A 24,589-nucleotide genomic window follows, 5' to 3' on the forward strand; every position below is an offset into this window, starting at 1 on the left:
TTTGGTTTGAGTCTCTGTGGTTTTTATTTGTCATCTTTAAAATGTAGTTGTCATCGTACGTGTGCGTGTGTGAGGGGGGGTTGTGGTTACCTTAGTTATTTTCCACAGTAGAGTTGAGTCGATTCAGTTGTCATCAGTCGATAACATCTCTGAACAAGGTGCGAGGGATAAGGACATAAGCTACTGAGTGCGTCCTGTCTGTCACAGTGGAATTGGCTAACCCTATTTTAAGTCTAATAATCAGTTTGTCCCAGTAGTGGAAATAAGGTGTTAGTAAAAGAACACAAACGATGGAGGGACGTATAATTACGCAATCAATTCCACTCATACACTTAAAATTTTGTGGTTTTCAGTAAATGAGTACATTTCCTGCGCTGGTCTTTTCATTAAGATAAGATGGATGAAGCAAAGGTGAACGCAGAAGCCTGCGAGCGGATCCCCTGAAGTGGATCCTGGAGATGGAATGATGGGATGTTACTGGTTTCCTATCACTCGATTGATTCTGATTGGGGGCAAACCAGTCAGATGTCCTAAAAGTGTGCATGCCAAACGGCAGCTTCTGCTTTATTTTCTCACAGTATTCTGCAGAGGGAGACCGAATCATTTGTCAACTTATTTGTGGGTGACTTCTCGGTATCTCTGCTGAGAGGTGTGAAAATAAGAGGTGTGAATTAAAACGGGGTTTCCAACTCTCGATGGTGACTCCCATCAGCACAGAGGTCGTGGAGCAAAGGTCAGCTCCGCCCTTCTGACTCCTCCTGGGTCGTTGGCCTGAGGCCTCCAGGCCCACCGCCTCCAGGCCCACCTCCAGCTCGGTCCTCGCCCGTCCCCCGGGCGTCACAGGGTGCCTCGGCTCTCCTGCTCGCCCCCCCGGTCCACAACCTCCAGGTCTTCCTCTCCGTCCCTGTCCTGCCACCCGGAGCGTTGGCCTGAGGTTCCCGGCTCCAGTATTCCCCTGATGGATCCTCCCCCTGATGCATCCTCCCCCTGATGGATCCTCCTCCTGATGGATCCTCCTCCCAGCCTGCCCGGGGGTCCTGGCCTCGTGAGACGTCCAGACCTGTCTCCTCCTTCAGCTGCAGTTCAGTGTTCAAGTTGTTGTCTTTTACCGTGCCAGTTTGTGGAACTGTGGTTTTCATTCCTTTGTCAAATCCTAACCTGCTTCCCGGTGAGTTAGTTCAGTTCAGTTCGGTACTCTTCCAGGCCATCTCAGTAGTTTTCCAGGCCGTCTCAGTACTTTCCCAGTTGTTTGGGTCGTCTCCCTTTGTGTCCATCCTGCTACCCCGGTTCCGGACACTGTTGTCAGGATGTGGAGTCACAAACAACATGTGATCCTCCGTATTGCCCTCAGTGGCAGAAAGAGGAGAACATTTTAATTTAAATGTAGGCTATATTATAAAGAATTTATAATAAAAAAATTATAATCATTTCTACCTATAAATAGATTAAGGAATCATAAATGTTTGAGGATGATTCACATATAAATTAATTTAAATTTTAAGTATTAAGTCATTTAAAACGTATTAAATGAGCAGTCGAAAGTCAGGGGGCGATGCGGTTTCAGGGGAGATCATTTACAAGAACGAGCTCAATCAAGTGTGTCTGTGTGTGTGCGCGTGTCTGTGTGTGTGTGTGTGTGTGTGTGTGTGTGTGTGTGCGTGTGCACATGTGTATGTGTGTGTGTGTGTGTGTGTGTGTGCACATGTGTGTGCGTGTGTGTGCTCGCAGACCCACAGGAACTCAAAGGGGCAGATGTGCGAACTGCACTGAACTAGTTCTGCTAATGTTAGGTGTCACTAATCGAGGAGAGCCCCTCTCCTTCCACGTCTCTCTGGGGACACACAGGAACACACCCAGAAGAAACCTTCTGCTCTTTTTATTAGGATCTATTGCCTGATTCAACATACAAGCCTTAATTTTGGAGACAAGAAATCAAATATGGCACCAATTTCACATACCTGCACGCCATGAGTGCAGATAGGCTGTGGGTGTTTAACATCACTGAGTCATATAGGAAACGTTGAAACTTAAACATTAGGTCATGGAGGCTCATCTATGCACACTATATATAGCTATTTATAAATAAATCACTTATCAAGATGTCCATTGTGAGGAAGCATAGGTTCATATATTTTGTAGTGACCTTATATGGTAAATATTCACCAAATTGAAATTAATCTACAAATAAATGCATAAATAAGTAGAATAATCACATGGATGTTGAGGCTGAATTATACGGACTCATCCATGAATTAAACTATTTCTTTATTTTAGCTCTGTACTATCTTACTCCATACTATATACTGCTCCAGACAATGGGAGCATGTCAATCATGTAGTCTAACAAAAAATGTAACGATAGGCTGCGATAGTCCAAGACGTATTTACATTTTTTACTTAAGTGATGATTAGCTGTCATTCTTTACCTATAAATGCTTCCTTCTGTCCAAACCGAGTTCTTCTGAGATCGTGTTTTAGTCCAGCACAACACAATATCACCATTAATGCCCTTAAAAATGATCACAACCAATAAACCAACACAGAAGATTTAAGAAAAGAAATAACAAGCTTTTATTTATGTTTATAAACGGTACAGAAAATATATTGTGACCCAGTGTAGCAGTGTAGCAGCAGTGTTAATCTAACAAAATGACAACAGACTGTACACACGCACACTAAATGATAAACGACTTTACAGTCACATATAGAGCTAATCACTTCCTTTAAACATTCACTAGCATAAGTCAAGTATTTTAAAAATCAATTTTCATCGCTTATAAAACCCATGGTACCATGGAAGCATGCTGTAACTATGGTAATCATTATCAAACTAATATATAATAATAGGTATTAGGGACGAAAGAAAGCCTGTGATTTGCCTTGTAAAGTCAATCATCTGCCTTGGTTATACGTTCAGGACTTTGGTGTAGCAGAGTGTAGTGAGGGTTCCCATCGATACGTTCGTCTTAACGCATGGTGACCAGTTCCTCCGAGGACGTGGGGTGGATGGCGATCGTCCTGTCAAAGTCGGCCTTGGTGGCGCCCATCTTCACCGCCACGGCGAAGCCCTGCAGCATCTCGTCACAGCCCAGGCCCTGCATGTGCAGCCCCACCACCTGGGGACGCACAGAGCCACACGCTGCACTCACTGCACGGACCGGCTGCTCTGGTAGAGCGCTGTGTCCTTTGGTTTGGAAGGAGCCCGGCAGCACCGCTGCTTGGTGTCTTTAACAGCTGTCATCGGGGCCCCTAAGCAGGGGGCCCCGATGACAGCTGCCAAAGACACGGCGCGGCCTTTGGACATGTGGAGCTCTATCTGGGTAGCGTTGATTAAGGACAGGGCCTTAATGGTACCGCTCTACCAGGTGAGCCACCTGGTAGAGTGGTACCATTAAGGACTGGGCATTAATGGTACCGCTCACCTGGTAGAGCGGTACCATTAAGGACTGGGCCTTATTGGTACCGATCACCTGGTAGAGTGGTACCATTAAGGACTGGGCCTTAATGGTACCGCTCACCTGATAGAGCGGTACCATTAAGGACTGGGCCTTATTGGTACGGCTCTACCAGGTGAGCAGTACCATTAAGGCCCAGTCCTGATGGCAGCGGCCCGGGTTGAGTCCTACCCATGCTCCTTTGCTGCATGTCCTCCCCTCTACCTCCCCCCTCTCTCCCCCCTGTCTCCCCTCTGCCTCCCCCCTGCCTCCCATACCTTCCCGTCTTTCTCACTTTATCATAAAGCATAAAGTAGGGCTGGGCGAGTTATCTTATTTAAACGTGATTAATACAAATTGACGCACTTTCTTTTTCTTTTTTTTCTTTTTTTTACTTTGCCCGTAGAACAATGTCTATGAATGTCAACATTCATGTCAGAAATCATTTTTGTTTTTAGTTCATCTTACTTTACATTGAACTACACTTGCAGTAAGTGACTGATTACAATTCCAAAATCTGTGGCGCTACTAATTTAACTACACTTTTAGTAACTATTGGTTTACAATTGTACTAATTAACTGCCTGTTTACAATTCCCAAATCGGTGGTGTTCTGTAAGTTTATATTCAACCCACGAGTGAGTCAATAAAACCCCCTCAAGATCACTGGGTCTAGTCTGCTTATTATTTGGTATGAATGATGATGAGTAATAATCTCATTTAATTTCAACTTGAGTGGATTTAAAATTGAATTTTAAAAGTGTGATTAATCGTGAGTTAACTCACCAATACTATGCGAATAACGAGATTAAAAGTTTTAATCGTTGCCCAGCTCTAATAAAAATGCAAAAACAAATGTTAGAAATGAACAAAGGAGCGGTATGGTGATAGGCTAACAGCCCTGCTCCAGCGTAGCGGCACGGCGCCTACCTGCTCCTCCGGGCCCACGCACACCAGCTTCATGACGCACTGGGACTTCCTGCTGGTCATGGCGTGGTACATCGGCGTGAAAGACGTCGTGTACGTCTTCACGTTGTCCTTCCCTCGGCTTGTGACCGCCTCCTCTGTGACACACACAACCAAACACACACACACACAACCAAACACACACACACACACACACAACCAAACACACACACACACAACCAAACACACACAACCAAACACACAGACACACACACACAATGGTTACAATTATGACCATTTGCCGCACAAAATAGAGCTGAAAAAGATAGTGTTATTACACACGTGGTTATGTGGGAGACACTTCTCAACACATAGAAGTGACACATCATTACTTATTGCCAATATAGAGATGCTTGATGTTGCCCGTTCAGCTATACAAAATACAGCTCAAGCTCCAGTCAGTGTAGCTGAGTAGCATCTGGCGGTGATGATGCAGATGTCAACAAACTTAATGTTTGTTTTATTGCCAACTGCTATCGAGACTGCCCTCACCGACCCTTTAACAGCACAGTGGGGGTCTGTACTGGCCTGTATTGTATCAGTAGGAACTTCCAAAATGATCATCATGTCATCATGTCATCATGTCATCATACGCTGTCATTTATGACAGCGTAGAGTAGGAAAGTGTCAAGTAATGAGGTTCCTTGATAGATTTATGAAAGTTATATAGTTGTTTCGTCTGTAAATGGAAAGCTATAGGTCATAGCTTACAAAAAAGAAAGAAAGAAAGAAAGAGAGTCCAACACAGCACAGGATGGATGCACACTAATCATCCATCCTGATAAGAGTTCTTTTAGGAGGAGGCCATAACAGAAAGGTGAATGGTGTCGAGGACCAAGAGTTAAAATAGTACCAGCTGCTCTACTTCTTAACATGAGTAAAGGGTGGAATTTGATTTCACCCTGATTGTTTTTCAGATGTTATGTTTTATACAAAAGACACCAGACGTTTTTTATAGAATTATACTTGGTAAGCATAACAAATACAATACACGATTGTTCCTTGAGATTTTTTCCCACATCAAACAGAATCATTTAATTCATGGAGCCGAGTGGGACTGAGGCCTACAGTGGAACAAGCTCTAGACTAAATAAAGCAGTTTGACCCTTCAGAATCAGGGCTCTTCTCCATAGGCTCCATGGTCATCGTAGATAAACACAGTGCACTTATTACCACATTGGTAAACTACATTAACAGATCTTTAATTACCTCTATCTGTTCTATGTATCAATCATTCATCTTGATAGCAGGCAGCGCTACCAGCCTGTGTTTACTGTGGTTCATAACAATTGTTCAACGGTTTCGTTTTTTCCGATACCAACTTTCTCTGAAAGATCCATTTATAGAACAGGGAAATATCCTATTGGCTCATTTATAGAACAGGGAAACGGGTAAAAAGACGTCTCCAAACCACGGATGTATCAAAGAATACACACCCACTGTTCTGCAGACTGCCAGTCGCCGCTCTATTTCAGACTCGGATTAAGAAGTGTGTGAAGCAGGATTATAAATTAATCCAACACGTTGAATATTTTGGTGTAAGGAAGGAGCAGAAGCTTGTCTTCATTGACTATATTATATATATTATTATTATATTATTATTATTATATATATATATTATATATTATCTATATTAGGCGTGTTGTGGCGACCCGGCACAGTGAGTGACCCGCCTTCTTCCAGTCAGGACACGATTCAGAGTTTACTTCGGCCAAAACGGCACTTCATCCAACCAAACATAATCACAAAATAACCAAAAACCCGGGAGGAATCCCGGTCCTGTCCCTCCGGGTGGAATTCTGTCACCCAGGAGGACCGGCCTCTCCGCACATGAACCACACCTGGGAGAGAGCTGAGTGGAGAAGCTATTGAAGCCCTGCTTCTCCACCTGCTCCGCATCTAGTTATTGGCACCGGCTCCAATGCCCTCACTAGCGCCATCTGGTGGTAGACTGCCTCTACCGCCTGCCCCCTGGGCCTCCAGGGCGCTAGGCCAGAGCCACGTCACCACAGTGTCCAAAGAGGGTTGAGCTTCAGACACTAATGTCCCTTTTCCACCAACAGTACCCGCTCAACTCGCCTCGACTCGCCTTTTTTTGCGTTTCCATCGCCTCCATCAACGTAAGCGTATCACAACAACAGACACCCACTCAGCGCGGCGCGACGTGCCTGGAACCAAACAGAGTCGCGCCGTGCTGAGTCGTGGCAAGTTGAGCTGAACGGTCGGTGGAAGAGCGGCGCTATGTAAACACAGTCGCCACACGGGGGGTGTGGACGTGTGCAGCTCTGGCCAGAGGTTGGTTCTTCTGTCCGCTCCACAGAGGGTTAAGCTTCTGGGACACGTAGTACAGTCATGTACAACAGTGCTTATTATAAGGCTTCAACGGTACTCACCTTCCTAGAACTGTAAGCCAAATTTCTTTCTTTCTAAAACTCTCTAGACCATTTGTCCCTTCTGGGCCACTGTTTAACCATGGTGCAACATGGCGGGCGTCATGGAGAAGAGGACCCGTCACTATTGAGCTATAAAGGCTCATCCTTACAAAGAAAACACAACCATTCTTATTTTCATAGGATCATAAACTCGGGTTGCCCGGTAATGGCAGGGTTGCTGGTTCGATGCCCGGCCCCTTGAGTGGGGAGGTGTCCCTGAGCAAGGCACCTCACCCTGACTGCTCCTGACCCGCTGGCTGTCACCCTGCGTGGTCGACTCCGCCATCGGTGTGTGAATGTGTGCATGAATGGGTGAACGTCAGGCAATATTGTAAAGCTCTTTGGATAAAAGCGCTCTATAAATGCAGTCCAATCACCATATGATTTAAAGCCTACTGTCTAACATTATATATAACATTATATTCTATATAACAAGCGGCAGCTCACCCTCTGTCAGGCCCACGGTTCCTATGGGCGGGTGGGAGAACACGACGGTGGGGATGGTGGAGTAATCCACCTTGGAGTCCGCTTTGCCATCAAACAGTCTGTGGGCCAGCTTCCTGCCGGCAGCGATGGCCACTGTCCACAGATCAGATCAGAACGTCACCAACCCCCCGCGCCCACATGAGGACCCCTGGACACACATCGGCCAGCGGCTAAGCCCACAGATATTGAGATCACTGATCACTCCATCCGTACTCAAAGAATTTTATACGACCAGAAAATAAACAAAAGAAGGATTTTCCTGTGATGACAAAGAAGCCTTGTTTCATTTAGTTTGACGACCCCCCGTTGAGATATGGAGGTCTTACCGGGGGTCAGCAGAGCTCTGCCACAGACGTCCCCCAGCGCATAGACCCCGGGGCGGCTGGTGTTCTGGAACTCGTCCACCACAATGTGGCCCATCTTGTCCGTCTCAATACCCTGTCCATGTTTCACACACACACAGAACCAAATGAGCCCAAACACTGATCCTCTGTATGAGGTGAAGAAGAAGCAGAATCAAAGTGCACTAAATCATAAAGCAAGGGGGGGTAGTAAGTGCATTAGGTGTTGAATCAATCAAGTCATATTAAATCCTTGATGGATTTTTTATTTGTATTAATCTTGATCCAAGTAGATCTCTGGCGTATCCCAATTCCAAAATAGGTCATTTCAACGGTTTAGCTTTCAGGCTGTCCATTTTTTGCCGCCAATCTACTGAATAATAAATTGTTTTAGAAAGGGTAATCCTTCAAACGGTTTAGACAAGTTTCCAGCAAGACACGTCACAGTATTTTTCATTAATATAAACTGATTTCTGAAATGCAATCATGCAATATTGACTAAGATCATTTGAATTACTTCTAATTGTCTGTCCTCATTTGTATTGAATGTACGATGTAACAAATGGCCCTAGTACTACATCTAATTATGCTTTTCTACTCCCTGGCCCACAGCAGATAGTGGGTTTTGCATAATATGCACAATTCACATACAAGTAGTGGTAGCATGAACGACAAGGCACTGAGGGGAGGTTACCATCTGGCTGGTGTGGAGGCCTGTGGTGTTGGGCTCTCTGCCGATGGCCCACAAGAGGCAGTCCACCTCGTCGATGGTCCAGACCTCCTCCTCCCCGCTCTCCTTCTCAGGGTCCTTGGTGGTGAGCGTGACCTCCAGGCCGCCCTCTGATTTCCTCACAGACTTCACCTGTGTGTTCTTCCACAACTCGATGCCAGAGTTTTCTATTTCTTTCGTGCAATTTGCACTAATCAGGCTGTCAAAGGTTCTTAACACCTGTGTGCACAAACGTGGAAAGAGGGGGGAAGATATTTGAGTAAAATAAGTATAAATATTACTTAAATAAATAAATTATTTAAACATTTCTGCACTCTGAATAATAAATTAAAATAAAATAAAAATTGTATGTATTCAGCCTCAATTTCCCATCCAGTGTGACTTACCACCTTGTTGATGGACAAGGCTAAGGGCAAACTTAGCAGCAGCATTGTGAGCACAGCAACACACACGAGTTTCTACACAACGAGTGTTCCAGATGTACATATTAGACAGGTTAATGTTTCTTACCCCAGTCTGTCTAATTATGAGGGAGGTTTTAGACCCCAGAGTGGATAGAATCCCTGCCATCTCGACAGCAATGTATCCTGCGCCCACAACCACACTGCGTCTGTTGGGGAAACATTTGATAGAACCAGGAAACAAAATCATGTGAACGACTTTTGAGTCACACAAGTAGACTCTAAATGCTTACCTTGGCATGGTTTCTAATTGAAAGAAGCCATCGCTTGTGATGCCCAGACTGGCACCTGTTAAACAAAACAAAAAACATCTCAGCTACTTTCAAGTTGCTCCAGCTACTCTTGATAATTATCTTATAGTCTGACATCTTCCACATTCACACCACAATCAACTACCTCAATGAACTACCTCAAGCGCGACTTCATTACCTGGAATTTGATCGTCGCTCAGTTCGGTAGGGCGCCCTCCAGTGGCGATAAGGATGTGTGACGCCGTGTACTTTTTTCCGTTCACCTCGACGGTCGGTTCAGCATCATCTGTGAAGCTGGCGTGGCCTTCAATCGTCTCTATTTCAGCCTTCAAGAGACAGGTGGCGATATATCATTACTTTGAGATCAAATGTTAGGTTACACGTGAAGTTGCACAGTATATTCCTATTCTGTTGAGCAGTGATAGCCAAGACGTTTATGACATCACCCATCATGTGGTTATTTCCATTTAGGCGCCAGGCTGGGAAGGTACAGTTAAGGACATGTGATTGAACCAACCTTATCAAGGTTATTGCGGTAAATGTCGTTCAGCCGACTGACATAAGCATCCCTTTTGCTCTTGAGGGTTCTGTAAAAAGCACAACAAATATATTTGTATCTTTATTGTGGTAATGTTATTGTGTCTTAAAGAGACACCCTGCATATTGAAGTGTCCTCACTGAGTCATCACGTTTTCTGCATCCATCCTGTAGAGCTGAACCGTGTGAAAGAAAAGGTTTGTCTTTCTCCATGTGGCGCTTAAAACCTGTACTTCCTTCTTCTCGTAGAGGAAGTTGGTTCCTTGTTGAATAATTCACTCGCATTTCCTTAAGTTACGTCACCACACCGCACCTAATCTCCCTATCAACCATGACATCGGCAACAAACAACACACCCCATCAATGCCCTTACGAGACAGTGAACTCTGTACTCCTGAAGCCCAGAGAGGCCAGTGGGGGAGTGGACAGCAACACCTGCATGCAGCGGTCAGCTGTCACTAGTACTGGTGAGCGCTAGTACAACCAGCTCCAGGTTAAACTTACCCCCAGTGGAAATTTGAATGTCCGACTTCAAACCCATAATCGGAATGATCGTGGAGGTACTCTGCATGGACGGCCGCGTTCCACATAACCTGTTGAACAAGATCATGTTAAGCCAGGCAAAACCATCACCCAGCACTGCCCACAATAACACCAGTCTGTAGGCATGAGCCTGGCTCTCTCCTGAATGACATACATCTAAACCCCCTGTCACTTTGGAGAAAGGCTTCTGCTAAATTCCAAAATAGTTCAAATAGTTAAGTCATCCTTTAAAGTGGATCGCACTAACGAGCCGTTATGTTGCCCATGTATTAAGGTAGGCCTTCACACCGCCCCCTCACCTGAGGTCACTACCAGGACAGATACGTTTCCATGAAAACACTGAACAGGGAAGTTGAACTTATACTTTACCTTCTTTGGGACACAGCCAACATTGACCTTGAGAGGGGAAACAAATACCATGAGGATCAAAATACAACAACCGGATCAGAGAAAAAAAAGTCATAGTTCCATAAACGGTTCTTTGTTGTCTCAGTATGTGTTGTTAAATTGTAACTTCTTTGGCCTAACTGTATCGGGGTTGGTGGAAAGGGGAAGGGGGGATGCTGTTTAAACAATACTGGGTGGGAGCGGTTTGCGTGGGAGGCAAGAAAGCAGAAGCTAAAACAGCCGAGACGGTGCAATGACAACTTATCCATGATAACTGGTGTTACTCACGCAGGTACCTCCGAGTTTGTGGCTCTCTATCACCGCGGTGGACGCTCCTAGTTCTGCGGCTCTCCGTGCGCCTGCCAGACCCCCAGAACCACCGCCGATCACGATCAAGTCGAACCGGGTCACCGAATCCGAAGCCATTCTTCGCGAGTTAACTGTATGTCTTCGTACAGAACAAGGAAACTTTCAGTGGGATTAAGGAACGGTGTTGCGTTCTGGCAATCTGAGTATTTGTTGTCGTAACCAGGAAGCAGCGCGCGTTGTTTATACAGACGGGTGGGAGGGTCAAATGAAAGCAGCGGTGTGTCATTATCATTAACAACAATGGTGTGCAAATCCCGACTCATGTTTGACAAAAGTTATGGCGAACCTTACACGGGCTACATTATGAGGATACCTCACAATAAAATGGTAAGTAAACCCGATTTGCATCATGGAGTGGATGCATTATATATTGCCGTGACCGCTGTGGAAATATAGTCCCATGTAGAACTCACATATGGTAAGAAGTCTAACACACTCCAGGTCATACTGTATCTGATTCTGCAGGCGTTAGTATGCAAACATGCATCCTACAGCGCACATCATATTGAGCATTAATGCAAGGTGCGATCAACGCACGTTTGCTCTGCGTCGCCCAAAGTTGGAAACCGGCGGCTCACCTTCGTAACGCCAGAGACAGTGAGACAATGCCAGAGAGTCGTCTGTGTAGTCTAATAAACATCATAACTATATTTCCTTTACATGTCGGTTACATATGCGAGTTCATTCCGGCGCGTGTCCTTACACACCACGTCCACGGCGTGCGGCGTTCAGCAGACCCTCTGACCACTTCCTGTGTCAGCGCACGGAGAAACGCTATTACTGCACTGTTGACGGAAATGCAATCGTCAATTCCTAAACTGATACTTATATCATGATACCCTGACCTCCATCGACCAAATAGATACTCGAAAATTAGGCGTATGTACCTTATTATTTCTGTGTAAGTATAACGGGCGTTGTTAACGGGGGGTTGGCCAGTGGAAAGCGTTACGCTGTTGGCGTAGTTTACGATGGCTGCGCACGTTTTCTCCAACGAAACACTTCCGAGAATGGCTACACTTTACGCAAATGGTCGCACACACCGTGAACAGCAGCCGTAGAGCTCTATCCTGAACACATTTGATTCAAAAACGGGGGATTGGCGGTGTATAAAAGATGGATTTATATTGATGAAACCCCCGATGTTTCACACACCGGATTTCAGGTTAGTGTTAACATATAATGTGACACATTATATATAACGTTATGTCGGGGTTATCTTCATAACACTCGGTTGTAGCCAGGGCCTTCCTCTTTGTGGTCGTCTTCTAGGGTGGACGTTCCCCAGTAATCCGTGTCACACCGTTTACAACACGGTATCCTAACGCTTATTGTTATTGGATTCAATCCCACACGTCGGTTTAGTTTTACGTGTAAATCACATCGAAACTAAATCTTAGATGCTCGTTTGTGATTAGAGGGGAGGGGCTTCAACGACCCCATTTTTTTCTGCAATGTTGTTTCGTCTCGAAACCTGTATTTTATTCATAATATGGATAATACAATTGTGTAATTGATGTATGTTCACAGGGATCGGACGGGACCAGAAACACCACCCTGGAATAGCTGCGTGTTTATGGAGATGGGTGTTTTGCATTGTAAATAATATCCCCTCTGGTCTTGGATAAACGTGCAGACTGAACGTATACAGCTTACCATGAATCACGTCAAGTATCCGAAAGTGCCGGCATCTGTTTTGCATCGGCAGGACTCAATAGGTTTGAATGGTCTCTTGACTTCACCTAAGGTTTTGTATTGTGAGAAGTGCGGATTTGCCTCTACACAGACTGAAGATTTTGAGAATCACATGCGGGAGCATCTTACTCGCTTTTACTGCTTTTACTGCAATCACGTCTCCTTCACTAAGAAGGAGCTGGAGATTCATTTGCTACAGCACAAGTACCCGTTCAGATGCCAGTTCTGTGGGCAAGGGTATATGAGGAGGGCGCACCTATTGGAACACATTGAGCGCTTGCACAGTAAAGAAGTTGGCCCAGAGTTAAACCATGCTCAGACGACCTTACCAGAGACATTTTCTCTTTCGACTGCGTTTGCGTCTGGAGTTCATAGAACCAGCGTGCCCACTGTGAAGGTTAGAATACCAGTCCCTGTTGCGAGAAATGACCACGGCAACAAAGGCAGACAGCACCGCAAAAGGGTAGACTTGAATGTTACCCACGCCCCCAAAGTTAGCTCAGAGCTAATGTCCCCAGGGAAAAACTTTGTTCAGCATAATATGGCTCTAACGGTCCCGCTTCCAGAAGAAGTCTCCATCCCTGCCGGCTGCATGGTGGAGCTGATTGAGGTGAAAACCGTCAACGGTACAAAGGAACTGAAGCTGAGACTCGTGTCTCAACAAGAAAATAAGTCTGTGCTGGACGACACAGTGTTACAAAACTCCACGTCAGTGAACCCCTTGTCCTCTGCTTTGAACCACCAACACCTCCTTAAGTCGGGTCATGCGGAGAAAAGCAGCGTTAACCGTAAAATATACACGACAAAGGACGTTAATGTAGACCGACCGGGCACCTATCAGACTATCGCAGACAAAACCTCCCGGAACACATTCCACAGCGGCGTGTCAGGTGCAAAAAGAACACTGAAGGAGTCGCTGATCCGCAATGTGGACACCTCCTACGCTTTACCCACCAAGGTGCCCAGAATCACTGTTTATCCAACAAGGCAGGGCATGGGTGCACCCATAGCACAGACAGTCACACTGGAGCCTCACACAGACCCCCCTACGCCTGTCCTCGCCGGCAGGACGCTCAAGACGTCCCCCAGCGCTGGCCTTCAGCCCAGCAGGGGACCGCCACCGTCCTGTAAACCGCCACACAGGGAGAACAACGCCGGGGTGGAGCATAGCGCACTGCCCCCCGAGGTACAGCTGGCTGTGAAAGAGGAGCCACACGATCTGGGTAATAAGACAACGGCTACTCCCGAGATAAAGGAAGAACCACTGAAACAGAATGACCAAACAAGACCAAATACAACACCTCCTTCCATTTCCTCCAGCGTTTCCACTACTGCCATAGCCAGCACAACCACGCAAATCTTCTCGGAGTGCAAAAAGGAGAATGTGGCCGTGGATTCGACTATACTGATGACCATGCTGAAGAGACCTGGAAGCCTGCTTGATCCGGAGTCCACCAAACAAACCAAGATGGAGGATTGTTCGTCTCTCCAGAAGTCCTCCATTGGGTCTGATTCAGGGGCGGGCTGTAACAGGTGGTTTGAAGCCTTCCCTGTTATCTCCTCTGTGTTTTCTTTAAGTCAACAGCAGGACGAGGTGCAGAGCTCAATACGACCCTTGGTCAAGGAATTGCGTGGCATCGTTATGAGGACAGATAGCCCCTCAGTGCAGGTGTCTACAGACTGCAGTGAACTACGAGGGGGCGTTACTGAACCCAAAGAGGAGGTGGTGACAACTAGTCACTGTCCGCCAGAGGACAAAAAGGATAATGCTGGTACCGGACCAGGATTACTGACTGAAGAGTCCTGTGATGTCAAAAGTCCACCTTCAGAACATTGTTCTCAACAGACTCAAACACAAGCCAAGAAATATTATGTCAAGGAAGAAACCTACAGCACTAAAGGGAAGGACCGTAACCAGAATAGTCAAATTCCCACCACCCAACGTGAGCCCCTGACCGCCCAACAGGGCTGCGTTAACAACACACCTAATGACGCTCCTGTTGCTGACAGTCAAGGTCAATCGCCACAATCTGCCTCCAAGAAGGAGGACGGCTCCACAAAGTTCCTCACCGTCTCTTTAGAAAGGATGCACACGGACTTCTGGAAAAAAAAGACCCCTAAGCTTTCAGAAGGCAGGCCCCGCTCTCCCATGCGGGGGTTGTGCCACAAAGCTTTTCTCTACCCGGCGCCGTTGAGACTGGGCCAGCCGGTGATACGTCCGGGACCCAACCAACCGGTCGTAGTGCTGAACCACCCCAAACCCATCGTCCCCAAAAGGATGGACGTGGACCACCTTTCAGAAGCCCTCGTCTCCCCCGAGGTGCTTCCCAAGTGCCAGATCCTGAAGATGCGGTTGAGCAAGGTGATGGGAGAGAAGTATGAGGTCATTGGGTGCACCGTAGGGTTTTTTCCCTGAGGTTATTTTCACATAAAACAATATGACTAACAAACTGACAGTTGAACTACAGTCAAATATTCCCAATTGTAAAACAATAGCATTTGTGAAAATAAAGTTGTATCGTTACAAGTTAAACATTGTTTCTTTGGGTGTGGGAATATGGTATGTATATACATATATCTGAAGTGCAATGCTGTCTCCCTACCTTTGGTGGTGGAATGTGGACCATCTATTGCGGTAGCTATTGAAATGACCCAAGTGTGGCTTGCTTTGCAACCATGCTAATAATGGATTGTAGTAATTACTGATCTATCTGATTGTATTTGTAATTACTAATTACTGTCAGATGTGTAGGTTTTTGGGTTGAAATGCAGTGTAGAATCTCTGCCAATGCATGTGCGGCATACGCTTAGGGCAATATGTCTTAAAATGTACTGTTTTTCTTGCGCTTGGTGTTGTCTACCTATCCATTATGCTGAAGCAATATTTACTGTTCACATTTCAAAAACATTTTAAATGACAAGCAAATCTCCTCAACTACTGTTCATACTAAATACATACATTAAAAAACAATCTTTCCCTGACCAAACCAGCCTCTTCATGACCGCCAGCTATGAGGAAAACCAACTGGTCAAAATAGTGTTCGCTGGGATAATCCACACTACTGTTTTATAGAAGAAAACCTGTATTTACTTTATCCAACCTAATCTATTTATGCTTACGTATTTTCCTATGTCCAATGAAACTAATGGTATACCGTGTTTTCTAGTTGGACTTTGGTCCTAGTTCTCGTTTAACATTATACAACTCAAGTCATTGCATATATATATATATATTCTTTTTTTTCCCTCCTGCAGTATTACATCTTGCATTTTTTTACATTCTTCTCAATATAAAGCGCTGCAGTGCAGACATCAGTTAGAGTTTAACGTATTTCTTTTGTTGGTCGTTAACTGCACTTGTTTGTGTGTTCCTTCTCATTGATCAATGGACAGATCAGCAAATTGTGTAACACTGTTGAATTAAGAAACATCTATAACAAAGAATTGTAAAATACTTTTAAATTAATTGTCAATGTTCATTTGAATGTTTTTCTTATCATCTGCTTTGCCATCATCTGCATTTTCTTAACAAAATCTTTTTATTATTATCTTTTTATTAATAAAAAACCATACAATATTGTGAATGAAGTGGTCTCCTGTTCCTCAACACATATACCAGCCACGTAAACCTCTGGAAGAGAACCTTAAGGGAATTAATTTTAAGCATTTAACAAGCTTAAGCATGTATATATATTTGTGTCCAGACTAATTACCTCACATAAAATTAGGTCAATTAAAATAATGCCAATTCATTTTTTAATTCTTATATTATCCTATTGATGCACCCATGCTTGGCTTAAATTGTCTTCAGCATTTGGTCTCCATCTGGTCTTGCTGTGGGGGAACCACAGGTTTAGTTGTTTCTGTAAGCTTCAAAAGCTCAGGACTCTATCAGCCATGAGGCTGTGTCCACTCAGACATCCAACATGTAGATGCACAACCCCTAAGCAGTAGGGCAGTCCATCAATAAGCGCTGAGAAAGAATAGGAATCAAAGTATTGAGCGGACAAACCATTCCACAGATTAAATTGTGTGTATCATCACACCTTGGTACACAAAGAACCAGATCCTCTTTGGAGCATTAGTGTTGGTGTTGGGGCCTGTTAACCGATCACCCTTATGAGAGAAGAATCTAACATTAGTGCCATTAAACTGCCCTAGCACAGCATGTAATACAGCGTACAACATGTAATTAACTCAAAAATACTTGAATGACCCCCAGGGGGGAATTGGGTAATGGTCATAGACACATCAGAGCAAGTTGAACAACACACAAAGGAATAGGATTAAATTAGAGAGGTTCAGTTCCTCTCTCTAATTGGTAGATGTCCTCAGGTCCAAGAATGTATACAAATTCATTTTCAATTGACTAGTGATTATATAAACAAGGTTTATATCATTTGTATATCATTTTATATTATAGTTACGATGAATATATCTGAGACAATGACACAACTTGAGTAAGATATGAGGATACATGAGGATAGTTGAATCTGTTGCAGATACAATCCCTAACCGGTGAGAAGAGCCTGCATGATCCACAGGTTAACCTGTATAGGCATGCTCATTCCCTCATGAACAGGCCCAGGCAGTAAAAACACAGGCTATGTAAGTAACCTGTTTAGAAAATATCCTGTCACGTGATCATGTTGAGAGTATAACGATTATTCAAATCTAAAATAGACGTCAAGCAATCTCACTGCCACAGCCTTCCTGTCTCTAAACGCTGTAGTTTCAGCCCAGTGTTTCTTGTAGGTGGAAATATATACTTTGTCTCTTTGTCTTGCTGAACTTAGGAGAAGGATTTGTGTCTTTATGTGGAGTCCAAAACTCCCAAGTATTCTGAAATCCAAAATTTGCTTTTAAGGTTCACTCATCTAATGCTAAGTTAGAAAGTTTAGGTTATTTTACGTGACTAAATGTAACGTGAATAAAACTTGAATACATGAACGTGAAGAAGATTTCTGCCTGAGTAACGTCAGATGGATTTTCCCAGGCAATGGTAGTGAAGATGACTCCCATGATCCCATGCTCCCGACCTCATCAAACGATGTCTTTTTAATTATTTTCACTCAGCAGAATTTACGTATTAAAGGCTATCTAAATAGTAAATAGTAGTAGGACTGAACCTTAATAATAATACAAATAATGCAATAAAAAAAATAAACAATAATGAAAGAAGCGAAGGCATTGGGTGGAAACAAGATTGGTAAGTAAGAACATTTTAATAAGTTATTTACAGATTGCATGAGCAGAAATCCTGCATGGTCAACATGCAACAGCTAGGGCCTTGATACATGAACCAATAGAAATAGAAATAGAAAAGAAATAGAAATAGAAATAGAAAGAACCAATAGATGCCAAGAGGCCAGTGCTATCGAAGCAGGCGGTCGATGTCCTCTCTAGTGATGAGCTTCGTTAAGATGCAGTTCTGTGGGCTGTGGGTTGGTCGTGTGGTCAAGTTGAGGAGGATGATTGGGAAAGTGGAGTGAAATCTGATGATGTCTTCCACAGTGTCAAACATCTGAAAAGGTTAAATCTCAGGGTTAGGGTTAGAGGAAGGACAGGGGCCCCTGGGGTTCAGCCTCCAGAAGAACCAAGCAGGGCCGTGTATGGGGGATAATCCCAGGACTGGGCCCCCAGGACTGGGCCCCCAGTACCGGGCCCCCAATACCGGGCCCCCAGGACCAGCCTAACTGGGCTCGCAGCCCATGGCCCCATGACGGCCCCATGACGGCCCCAGGGCCCCATGATGGCCCCATGACGGCCCCATGACAGCCCCATGACGGCCCCATGACGGCCCCAGGGCCCCATGACGGCCCCATGACGGCCCCATGACAGCCCCATGACGGCCCCATGACGGCCCCAGGGCCCCATGACGGCCCCATGACGGCCCCAGGGCCCCATGACGGCCCCAGGGCCCCATGACGGCCCCATGATGGCCCCATGACAGCCCCAGGGCCCCATGACGGCCCCAGGGCCCCATGACGGCCCCATGACGGCCCCAGGGCCCCAGGGCCCCATGATGGCCCCAGGGCCCCAGGGCCCCAGGGCCCCATGACGGCCCCATGACGGCCCCAGGGCCCCAGGGCCCCATGACGGCCCCATGACGGCCCCATGACGGCCCCATGACGGCCCCAGGGCCCCATGACGGTCAGGGCCCCATGACGGCCCCATGACGGCCCCAAGGCCCCATGAGGTTAGGGTTAGTAATAAGGTTAGGGTTAGTAATAAGGTTAGGGTTAGTAATAAGGTTAGGGTTAGTAATAAGGTTAGGGTTAGTAATAAGGTTGGAGTTAGTAATAAGGTTAGGGTTAGTAATAAGGTTAGGGTTAGTAATAAGGTTAGGGTTAGTAATAAGGTTAAGGTTAGTAATAAGGTTAAGTTTAGTAATAGAGTTAGTGTTCGTAATAAGGTTAGGGTTATAAACAGGGTTAGTGTTAGTAATAAGGTTAGGGTTATAAACAGGGTTAGTGTTAGTAATAGAGTTAGTGTTCGTAATAAGGTTAGGGTTATAAACAGGGTTAGTGTTAGTAATAGAGTTAGTGTTAGTAATAAGGTTAGGGTTATAAACAGGGTTAAGGTTAATAGTGTTAATATAACACATTTATATATGTTGGCTATTACTCACGTCGTTTTCCCTTTGGCCTGTTCCCAGGGCGTACTGGTTCTTGTGTTCAATAAAGCGTATCTTGATGTTGTATACTTTCTTCTCGTGGTACACGGCCAGGACAAAGGGTGCACTGTGGGTCCCCTTGGAGCAGTCCCTCACCAGGAAGGCCCCATCCTGACAGTTCATATTCATGAGTACAGAGCATGGTGAAGTGGACCACATGGACGGCCTGATGTGTGTAACGTGTGTGTTGAACTGATAAGACCTTGTTTACGAGGTGGAGGGCATGCTCTGCATCGGCTCTGTCACAGGCACCCGCGTACCATTCGTCTTCATGGAAGGGCTGAGAACAGAGAGGTTATTAGGAGGGATAACCGTATGAAATAATACATAATACTGAACATAAAGACAGGGCCTGACATTTTGGTATTACTCGAGAAAGTTATGAGGAGATACGTGCCAAATATATGTATATGAAGTAGAACACTGAACACATTTTAAGATTGCTATAGGGGCTTACATTTAAGCTTAAACAGCCTTAAAAAAAAGTATATACTGTATATATGTATATACATATATATAATATAAAGGTTTTTTTTCTAAAACAATAATATTTGTTGTTAATATAATTGTATAATATAATTAATATAATTAAGTGTCCAGAGATATCACAAAAAAATGGACACACGCACACACAAACACACACACACACACACACACACACACACACACACACACACACACACACACACACACACACACACATGCACACACACACACACACATTCACGCACACACAGCTTGGAAATTATATTTGTAGTGCTCAAATATTTTATTTTAATGCTGCCTGTTTAACTACTTACCCTTCTTGGTGCGTTTGATGATCTGAAACAGAAAACAACCAGTCACAACAACGACCGGCCAGCAGATGGCAGCCTTGGTGCAGCTAACAGGTGGACTTTGGAGAGACTTTGTACAGCCGTGTGATCTGGCCTGAACTGATTACTGCGGGGGAAGTAAAATACGAACTCAGCCAAGGGATTAAGGAAGGAAACGTTACTGTCGCCTGGAGGCTCTGTGTAGATTGAGGGCAGCGATGTGGTGAACCAGGTCCTTGGGGAGCATGGATCCAGAGGACCTGGATGAGGAGAACCGGACCATAGCCTAAGACCTTAGTCTGGTCCAATCCGGTTGGCAGAACATGGTGGAAACTCTTGTAAAGTTGACAGATTTACCTTTGTGGAATCAGCTAAAAGAGACAAGAGTAGAGAGAAAACACTTTACAAAACGCTTCACTGGGAACATGCAACACATGTAGCCTATATATACAACAGTATATTCACACTGTCACCAGACAGACATCACACACACGTACACACACGTGTACACACACACACACACACACACACACACACACACACACACACACACACACACAAGCAAACCTCCAGGCATATATCTTCCGCCAAAGACTCAAGACTCACTTGTTCATAGTTCACCTAGACTCCTCCCCTTACCCCCACACCCCTCTTATGCACTTATTGTATGTTGTACGTCCTGGCACTTAATGTACACACTTATTGTATGTTGTATGTCCTTGCACTTAAAAATAATCTGTAGCATTTGTAGCATCTTATCCTAGCTATCTCTGTTTTATACGGGAATGGGTTAACCTAACGATTGTTATGGCTTGGAACTTGGTTCTATGAACACCCTAACTGTACCGACAGATATATATTGTTTCTCTTTCTTCTGACAAATGTACTTATTAAGTAAGTCACTTTGGATAAAAGTGTCTGCTAAATGCCCTAAATGTAAATATTGATATCACATGTTGTGTTTACCTGCTCCTTGGGCTCCATAGGCTGTGTGTGCTTGTCTGTAAAACATACACACATTCAACGTTTGGGACTAAAAAGACATTCTGTCCAGAAAACACATTGGCACAAGATCCACCCGATGAGTGCAGCATGATGAATGTGTACCTCCCTCCATGTGAGCCGAGGGGTCCCTCCGGCCTGGCTTCAGCTCTCTGTTGACAGCCGGGGCCGCGGGGGCCGTCGCCGGAGGGGTCGGCCCACCGCCACCGGACAACTGCACGATCCTCGTGTTCAACTCCTGCAGTATGTGCAGACCGCGCCCTGAAAGAGAAGACGTTGATCAGGCTGGGGCCTCGTGGTCACTGGGGCTCTCTATCTTCATGGCTGCCCATGTTCCTGGTGGAGGATAGGCTGAAGTGAGTTCCCTGCGTTGATATTGAGGCGGTCTGCCAGTTTAAATATTTAAAAAGTTGAAAGGCCCTATCCTAAGGAAGTCAGATGGCAATTTTTTCGGTTGGAGCGGGACACTATTTAAATTGATAAGGTATAGCTGAACTGACAGCAAGCTTGCTTTCTTAAAAAAAAGCTTGTCAATCATTGTAGGAATTACAGATGACAAAATACCTGTCAGTTTAACAGCAGGGATGTGTCATGACTATGTACTACAGCCTTATACCAGAAGTCAGCTCAAATAAATGTTTGGGTGCCAATATATGAAAAATAACTACATTCAATTATATTCCCTTTGGTCTACATCATGGCTCTGTAGTTATTAAACCTTTCATATTGTGGGAACACTTCACACACCTGTGTGAAGTGACTAAATGACTAAACTGAAAGGGACTGCAGTGACTTGAGGCTTCAAGCTATGAACGGCTGACGGACCGACCAACCGAATGACTGCTGAGCGCCTGCTGGCCGCCTGGTGTCTGCTGCTCTGCCTACCTGCCTGTCCTCCTCCTGGCTGCATCGTGCTCTGTGGCCCTCACACTGTGGCCCCGGCGGCCCTCCCCGGGGCCCGCTGGGAGAGGCCGCTCCCCCAGCGGGGTGAGGCTCAGGACAGGCTCTCCCTGATGTAGACGCTCATCATGGCTTCCAGCTGTTGTCTTCTGCACTGTTGTCTGTGTTGTTGTAATCTCTCCCCTCATTAGCTGGCCTACTCTAAATATTCTGTTTGGAAACTTTCTTTAAAACCAGGACTTTAAAACTATTCCTTCGAGCTCAGGTCAGTGAAGGGTTGGTTGAGGATTTAGGCTTTTGTTTTCCTTCCACAGGTTTCTTTTGTCTATATTGTGTTTGGATTTTGCCTTTTTGAGACATGTTATTGTGATATACACACATAGATGAATAGATGGTCTTTAATGATAGATTCAATGTTTATCAGCTTTGTTTCTCTCTACTGTGGTCCTTTCCAGCTCATACTGTAAGCACTCTATAATAATATAACAACATGTTTAGATTCAAGCCTCCACCATATGATGTACATGATGTTATTTAGGTGGTGGGATAGATCTAGTGGCTCGAGGTCCACCCCCAGGCAGACAGTACTGCGTTCAATCCGTATGCATCTGTTTGATGCATTTTGCTCTGTTTGACCTACATGCATATATCAGGGCCGGCAGTAGCTCAGGAGGTACAGCGGGTTGGCTGCTAACCGCAAGGTTGCTGGTTCGATCCCCAGCTCCTCCTAGCGGATTGTGGAGGTGTCCCTGAGCGAGACGCCTCACCCTGACCACTCCTGACCCGCTGGCTGTCGCCCTGCGTGGTCGACTCCGCCGGCGGTGTGTGAATGTGTGCATGAATGGGTGAATGTCAGGCAATATTGTAAAGCGCTATGGATAAAAGCGTTTTATAAATGGAGTCCATTTACCATATCAGCTAAGAGGCTGAAAGGCTTCTGCCTCTAAAGGACACGTATCTCAGTTCACTGTTGCTTTGGATGCAAGCATCTGCTGAAAGACTTGAAGATGTTCCAAGGCGTTCCACTGATTCCTACCATCGCTGTTCCTGGCTAGCAGGGGAGTCAGGCTCTTTGGGTCCCAGCCGTCCGTCTCCAGGTACTCGGGCTCCTCGGTGGCTCTGTAGCGGGTCAGCCTCTGTCTGCTCTCCTGGCCTCTGGTTCTCTCCTGTGGAGAGCGCGTTGAAAACCACTTACGTCTAATCAAACAGACTACATAGAATAGAAAGTTACCACACTGCAGAGTGCTAAGTAGCTGTGGTCATTCGATTTTTATTTGTGGTCCTGCTGAAAGTTACTGTGAAACTTGGTAAGCACAGTCAATTAATATACTGATGATGTCATCAGACCGCCATCGCTAAGAGCAAGCAAAGGTCGAACAACAAAGTCACAACTCTTCTTTGTTCTGGCACGGCAGTGGTGGAACGCACTGCCGATGGACCGCAGAGTCGCTCACCAGCCTCCGCAAGAGACTCAAGAATCACTTGTTCAGAGTTCACCTGGACTCCTCCCTTACTCTCCTAAAAACACAGCTCTTACGCACTTATTGTATGTTGTACGTCCTGGCACTTAATGTATGCACTAATTGTATTTTTGTACGTCCTAGCACTTAAAAATAATGCAAAAAAACATTGTGTATCCTATTTATCTATCTATCCTAGTTTATCCTAGCTATCTTTGTTGTGTACAGGAAATGGGTTAACCTATCGATTGTTAGTCCTTGGCACTTGTTTCTATGAACATCCTTACTGTTCCAACAGCGAAATTTATTGTTGTTTCTCTTTCTTCTGACAAATGTAATTATTATAAGTCGGTTTAGATAAAAGCGTCTGCTAAATGCCCTAAATGTAAATCATGTAGAAATCTGAACAAATCAAAAAAAATAATCAAAGACCAACAAATACAAATCCAGACATATATATTTATGTACAACCCTTAAACACAATAGTGCTTTAAAATCACGCTTCAGTTAGGATTAGACCTCCACGCCCTGGATTCGGCCCTGGATTGGACTCTCCTTCAAGCAATTTCTCAGTTTCACGGTTGGTTATTTTTTGTACAAATTTTCAACATGAACAGCAGAGAACATTGATTAGTGAGCTAGGCCAGTAGCAGAGCATGCTCTGCGTGTATATTCATGCTCACAAACTTAGTTAAAACGACCACCATCAGCAATTGGTGCGTGGCATTGTGTCTACCCAACCATGCCGTTGTTGTTTCTGCAACTCACCGAATGTAGCACCACATTTGTCATAGTTCTGTTTCAAACTGAACTGTGTTATTTACCATCGTTTCCTACCCTCCAAGACGCTAATCAAGCCTATCGTACAATAGCTATAGCTATCGTTGATTGTATAGAAATTGTACCAAAGGTCCAGAGCTCTGCCACTCTGCCATTTAGAAACAACAGTGGTAGATTTTACTTGACGTGCTGTGCCTCAAATGACTTCCTGTGTCCAGTTATCCATCCTCACATTCATGACTTCCTCTCCCGAAGCGACCTGCCCCATGCTGATGTTTAAAGAGGTCTTGAGGTCAGTGATTCATGTGATCACCAACACACTGTGA

The 24,589-nt window shown here is 45.1% G+C and overlaps 3 protein-coding genes across 7 annotated transcripts in view; 1 reads left to right on the top strand and 2 right to left on the bottom strand.

The window, feature by feature from the left end:
• Nucleotides 1–2,546: 2,546 nt before the first annotated feature.
• On the bottom strand, nt 2,547–11,727 carry gsr (glutathione reductase). 2 transcript variants are annotated; one of them, XM_084469358.1, is made up of 13 exons: nt 11,514–11,727; nt 10,855–11,014; nt 10,549–10,575; nt 10,141–10,229; nt 9,617–9,686; nt 9,278–9,425; nt 9,082–9,136; nt 8,898–8,997; nt 8,352–8,606; nt 7,643–7,754; nt 7,278–7,409; nt 4,363–4,496; nt 2,547–3,115 (listed from the first exon to the last, which is right to left on the bottom strand). In XM_084469358.1, the coding sequence occupies exons 1-13, from the start codon at nt 11,576–11,578 to the stop codon at nt 2,966–2,968; spliced, it is 1,497 nt and encodes a 498-aa protein (XP_084325484.1). In that variant the 5' UTR covers nt 11,579–11,727; the 3' UTR covers nt 2,547–2,965. The 2 variants fall into 2 exon arrangements, with proteins under 2 accessions (XP_084325484.1, XP_084325485.1); XM_084469359.1 differs by lacking the exon at nt 11,514–11,727 and having other exon boundaries at nt 10,863–10,959.
• Nucleotides 11,728–11,973: 246 nt separating this feature from the next.
• Nucleotides 11,974–16,177, top strand: znf518b (zinc finger protein 518B). The gene is made up of 2 exons (XM_084469228.1): nt 11,974–12,100; nt 12,466–16,177. The coding sequence occupies exon 2, from the start codon at nt 12,593–12,595 to the stop codon at nt 15,044–15,046; it is 2,454 nt and encodes an 817-aa protein (XP_084325354.1). The 5' UTR covers nt 11,974–12,100; nt 12,466–12,592; the 3' UTR covers nt 15,047–16,177.
• Nucleotides 16,178–17,820: 1,643 nt separating this feature from the next.
• The window catches only part of clnk (cytokine dependent hematopoietic cell linker), an 18,573-nt gene continuing 11,804 nt past the window's right edge, over nt 17,821–24,589 (bottom strand). For all 4 annotated transcript variants that reach the window (XM_084469240.1, XM_084469239.1, XM_084469237.1 and 1 more), the window contains 9 exons: nt 23,060–23,189; nt 21,229–21,384; nt 21,088–21,122; nt 20,479–20,492; nt 20,304–20,381; nt 20,107–20,128; nt 19,509–19,586; nt 19,262–19,417; nt 17,821–18,154 (listed from right to left, as the gene is read on the bottom strand). In XM_084469240.1, the coding sequence (XP_084325366.1) occupies nt 18,005–18,154; nt 19,262–19,417; nt 19,509–19,586; nt 20,107–20,128; nt 20,304–20,381; nt 20,479–20,492; nt 21,088–21,122; nt 21,229–21,384; nt 23,060–23,189 (819 nt within the window). In that variant the 3' untranslated portion in view covers nt 17,821–18,004. The remainder of the gene's footprint in view (nt 18,155–19,261; nt 19,418–19,508; nt 19,587–20,106; nt 20,129–20,303; nt 20,382–20,478; nt 20,493–21,087; nt 21,123–21,228; nt 21,385–23,059; nt 23,190–24,589) is intronic.

Source organism: Micromesistius poutassou, assembly GCF_964030765.1.
Source record: "Micromesistius poutassou genome assembly, chromosome: 6".
Taxonomy (NCBI): domain Eukaryota; kingdom Metazoa; phylum Chordata; class Actinopteri; order Gadiformes; family Gadidae; genus Micromesistius; species Micromesistius poutassou.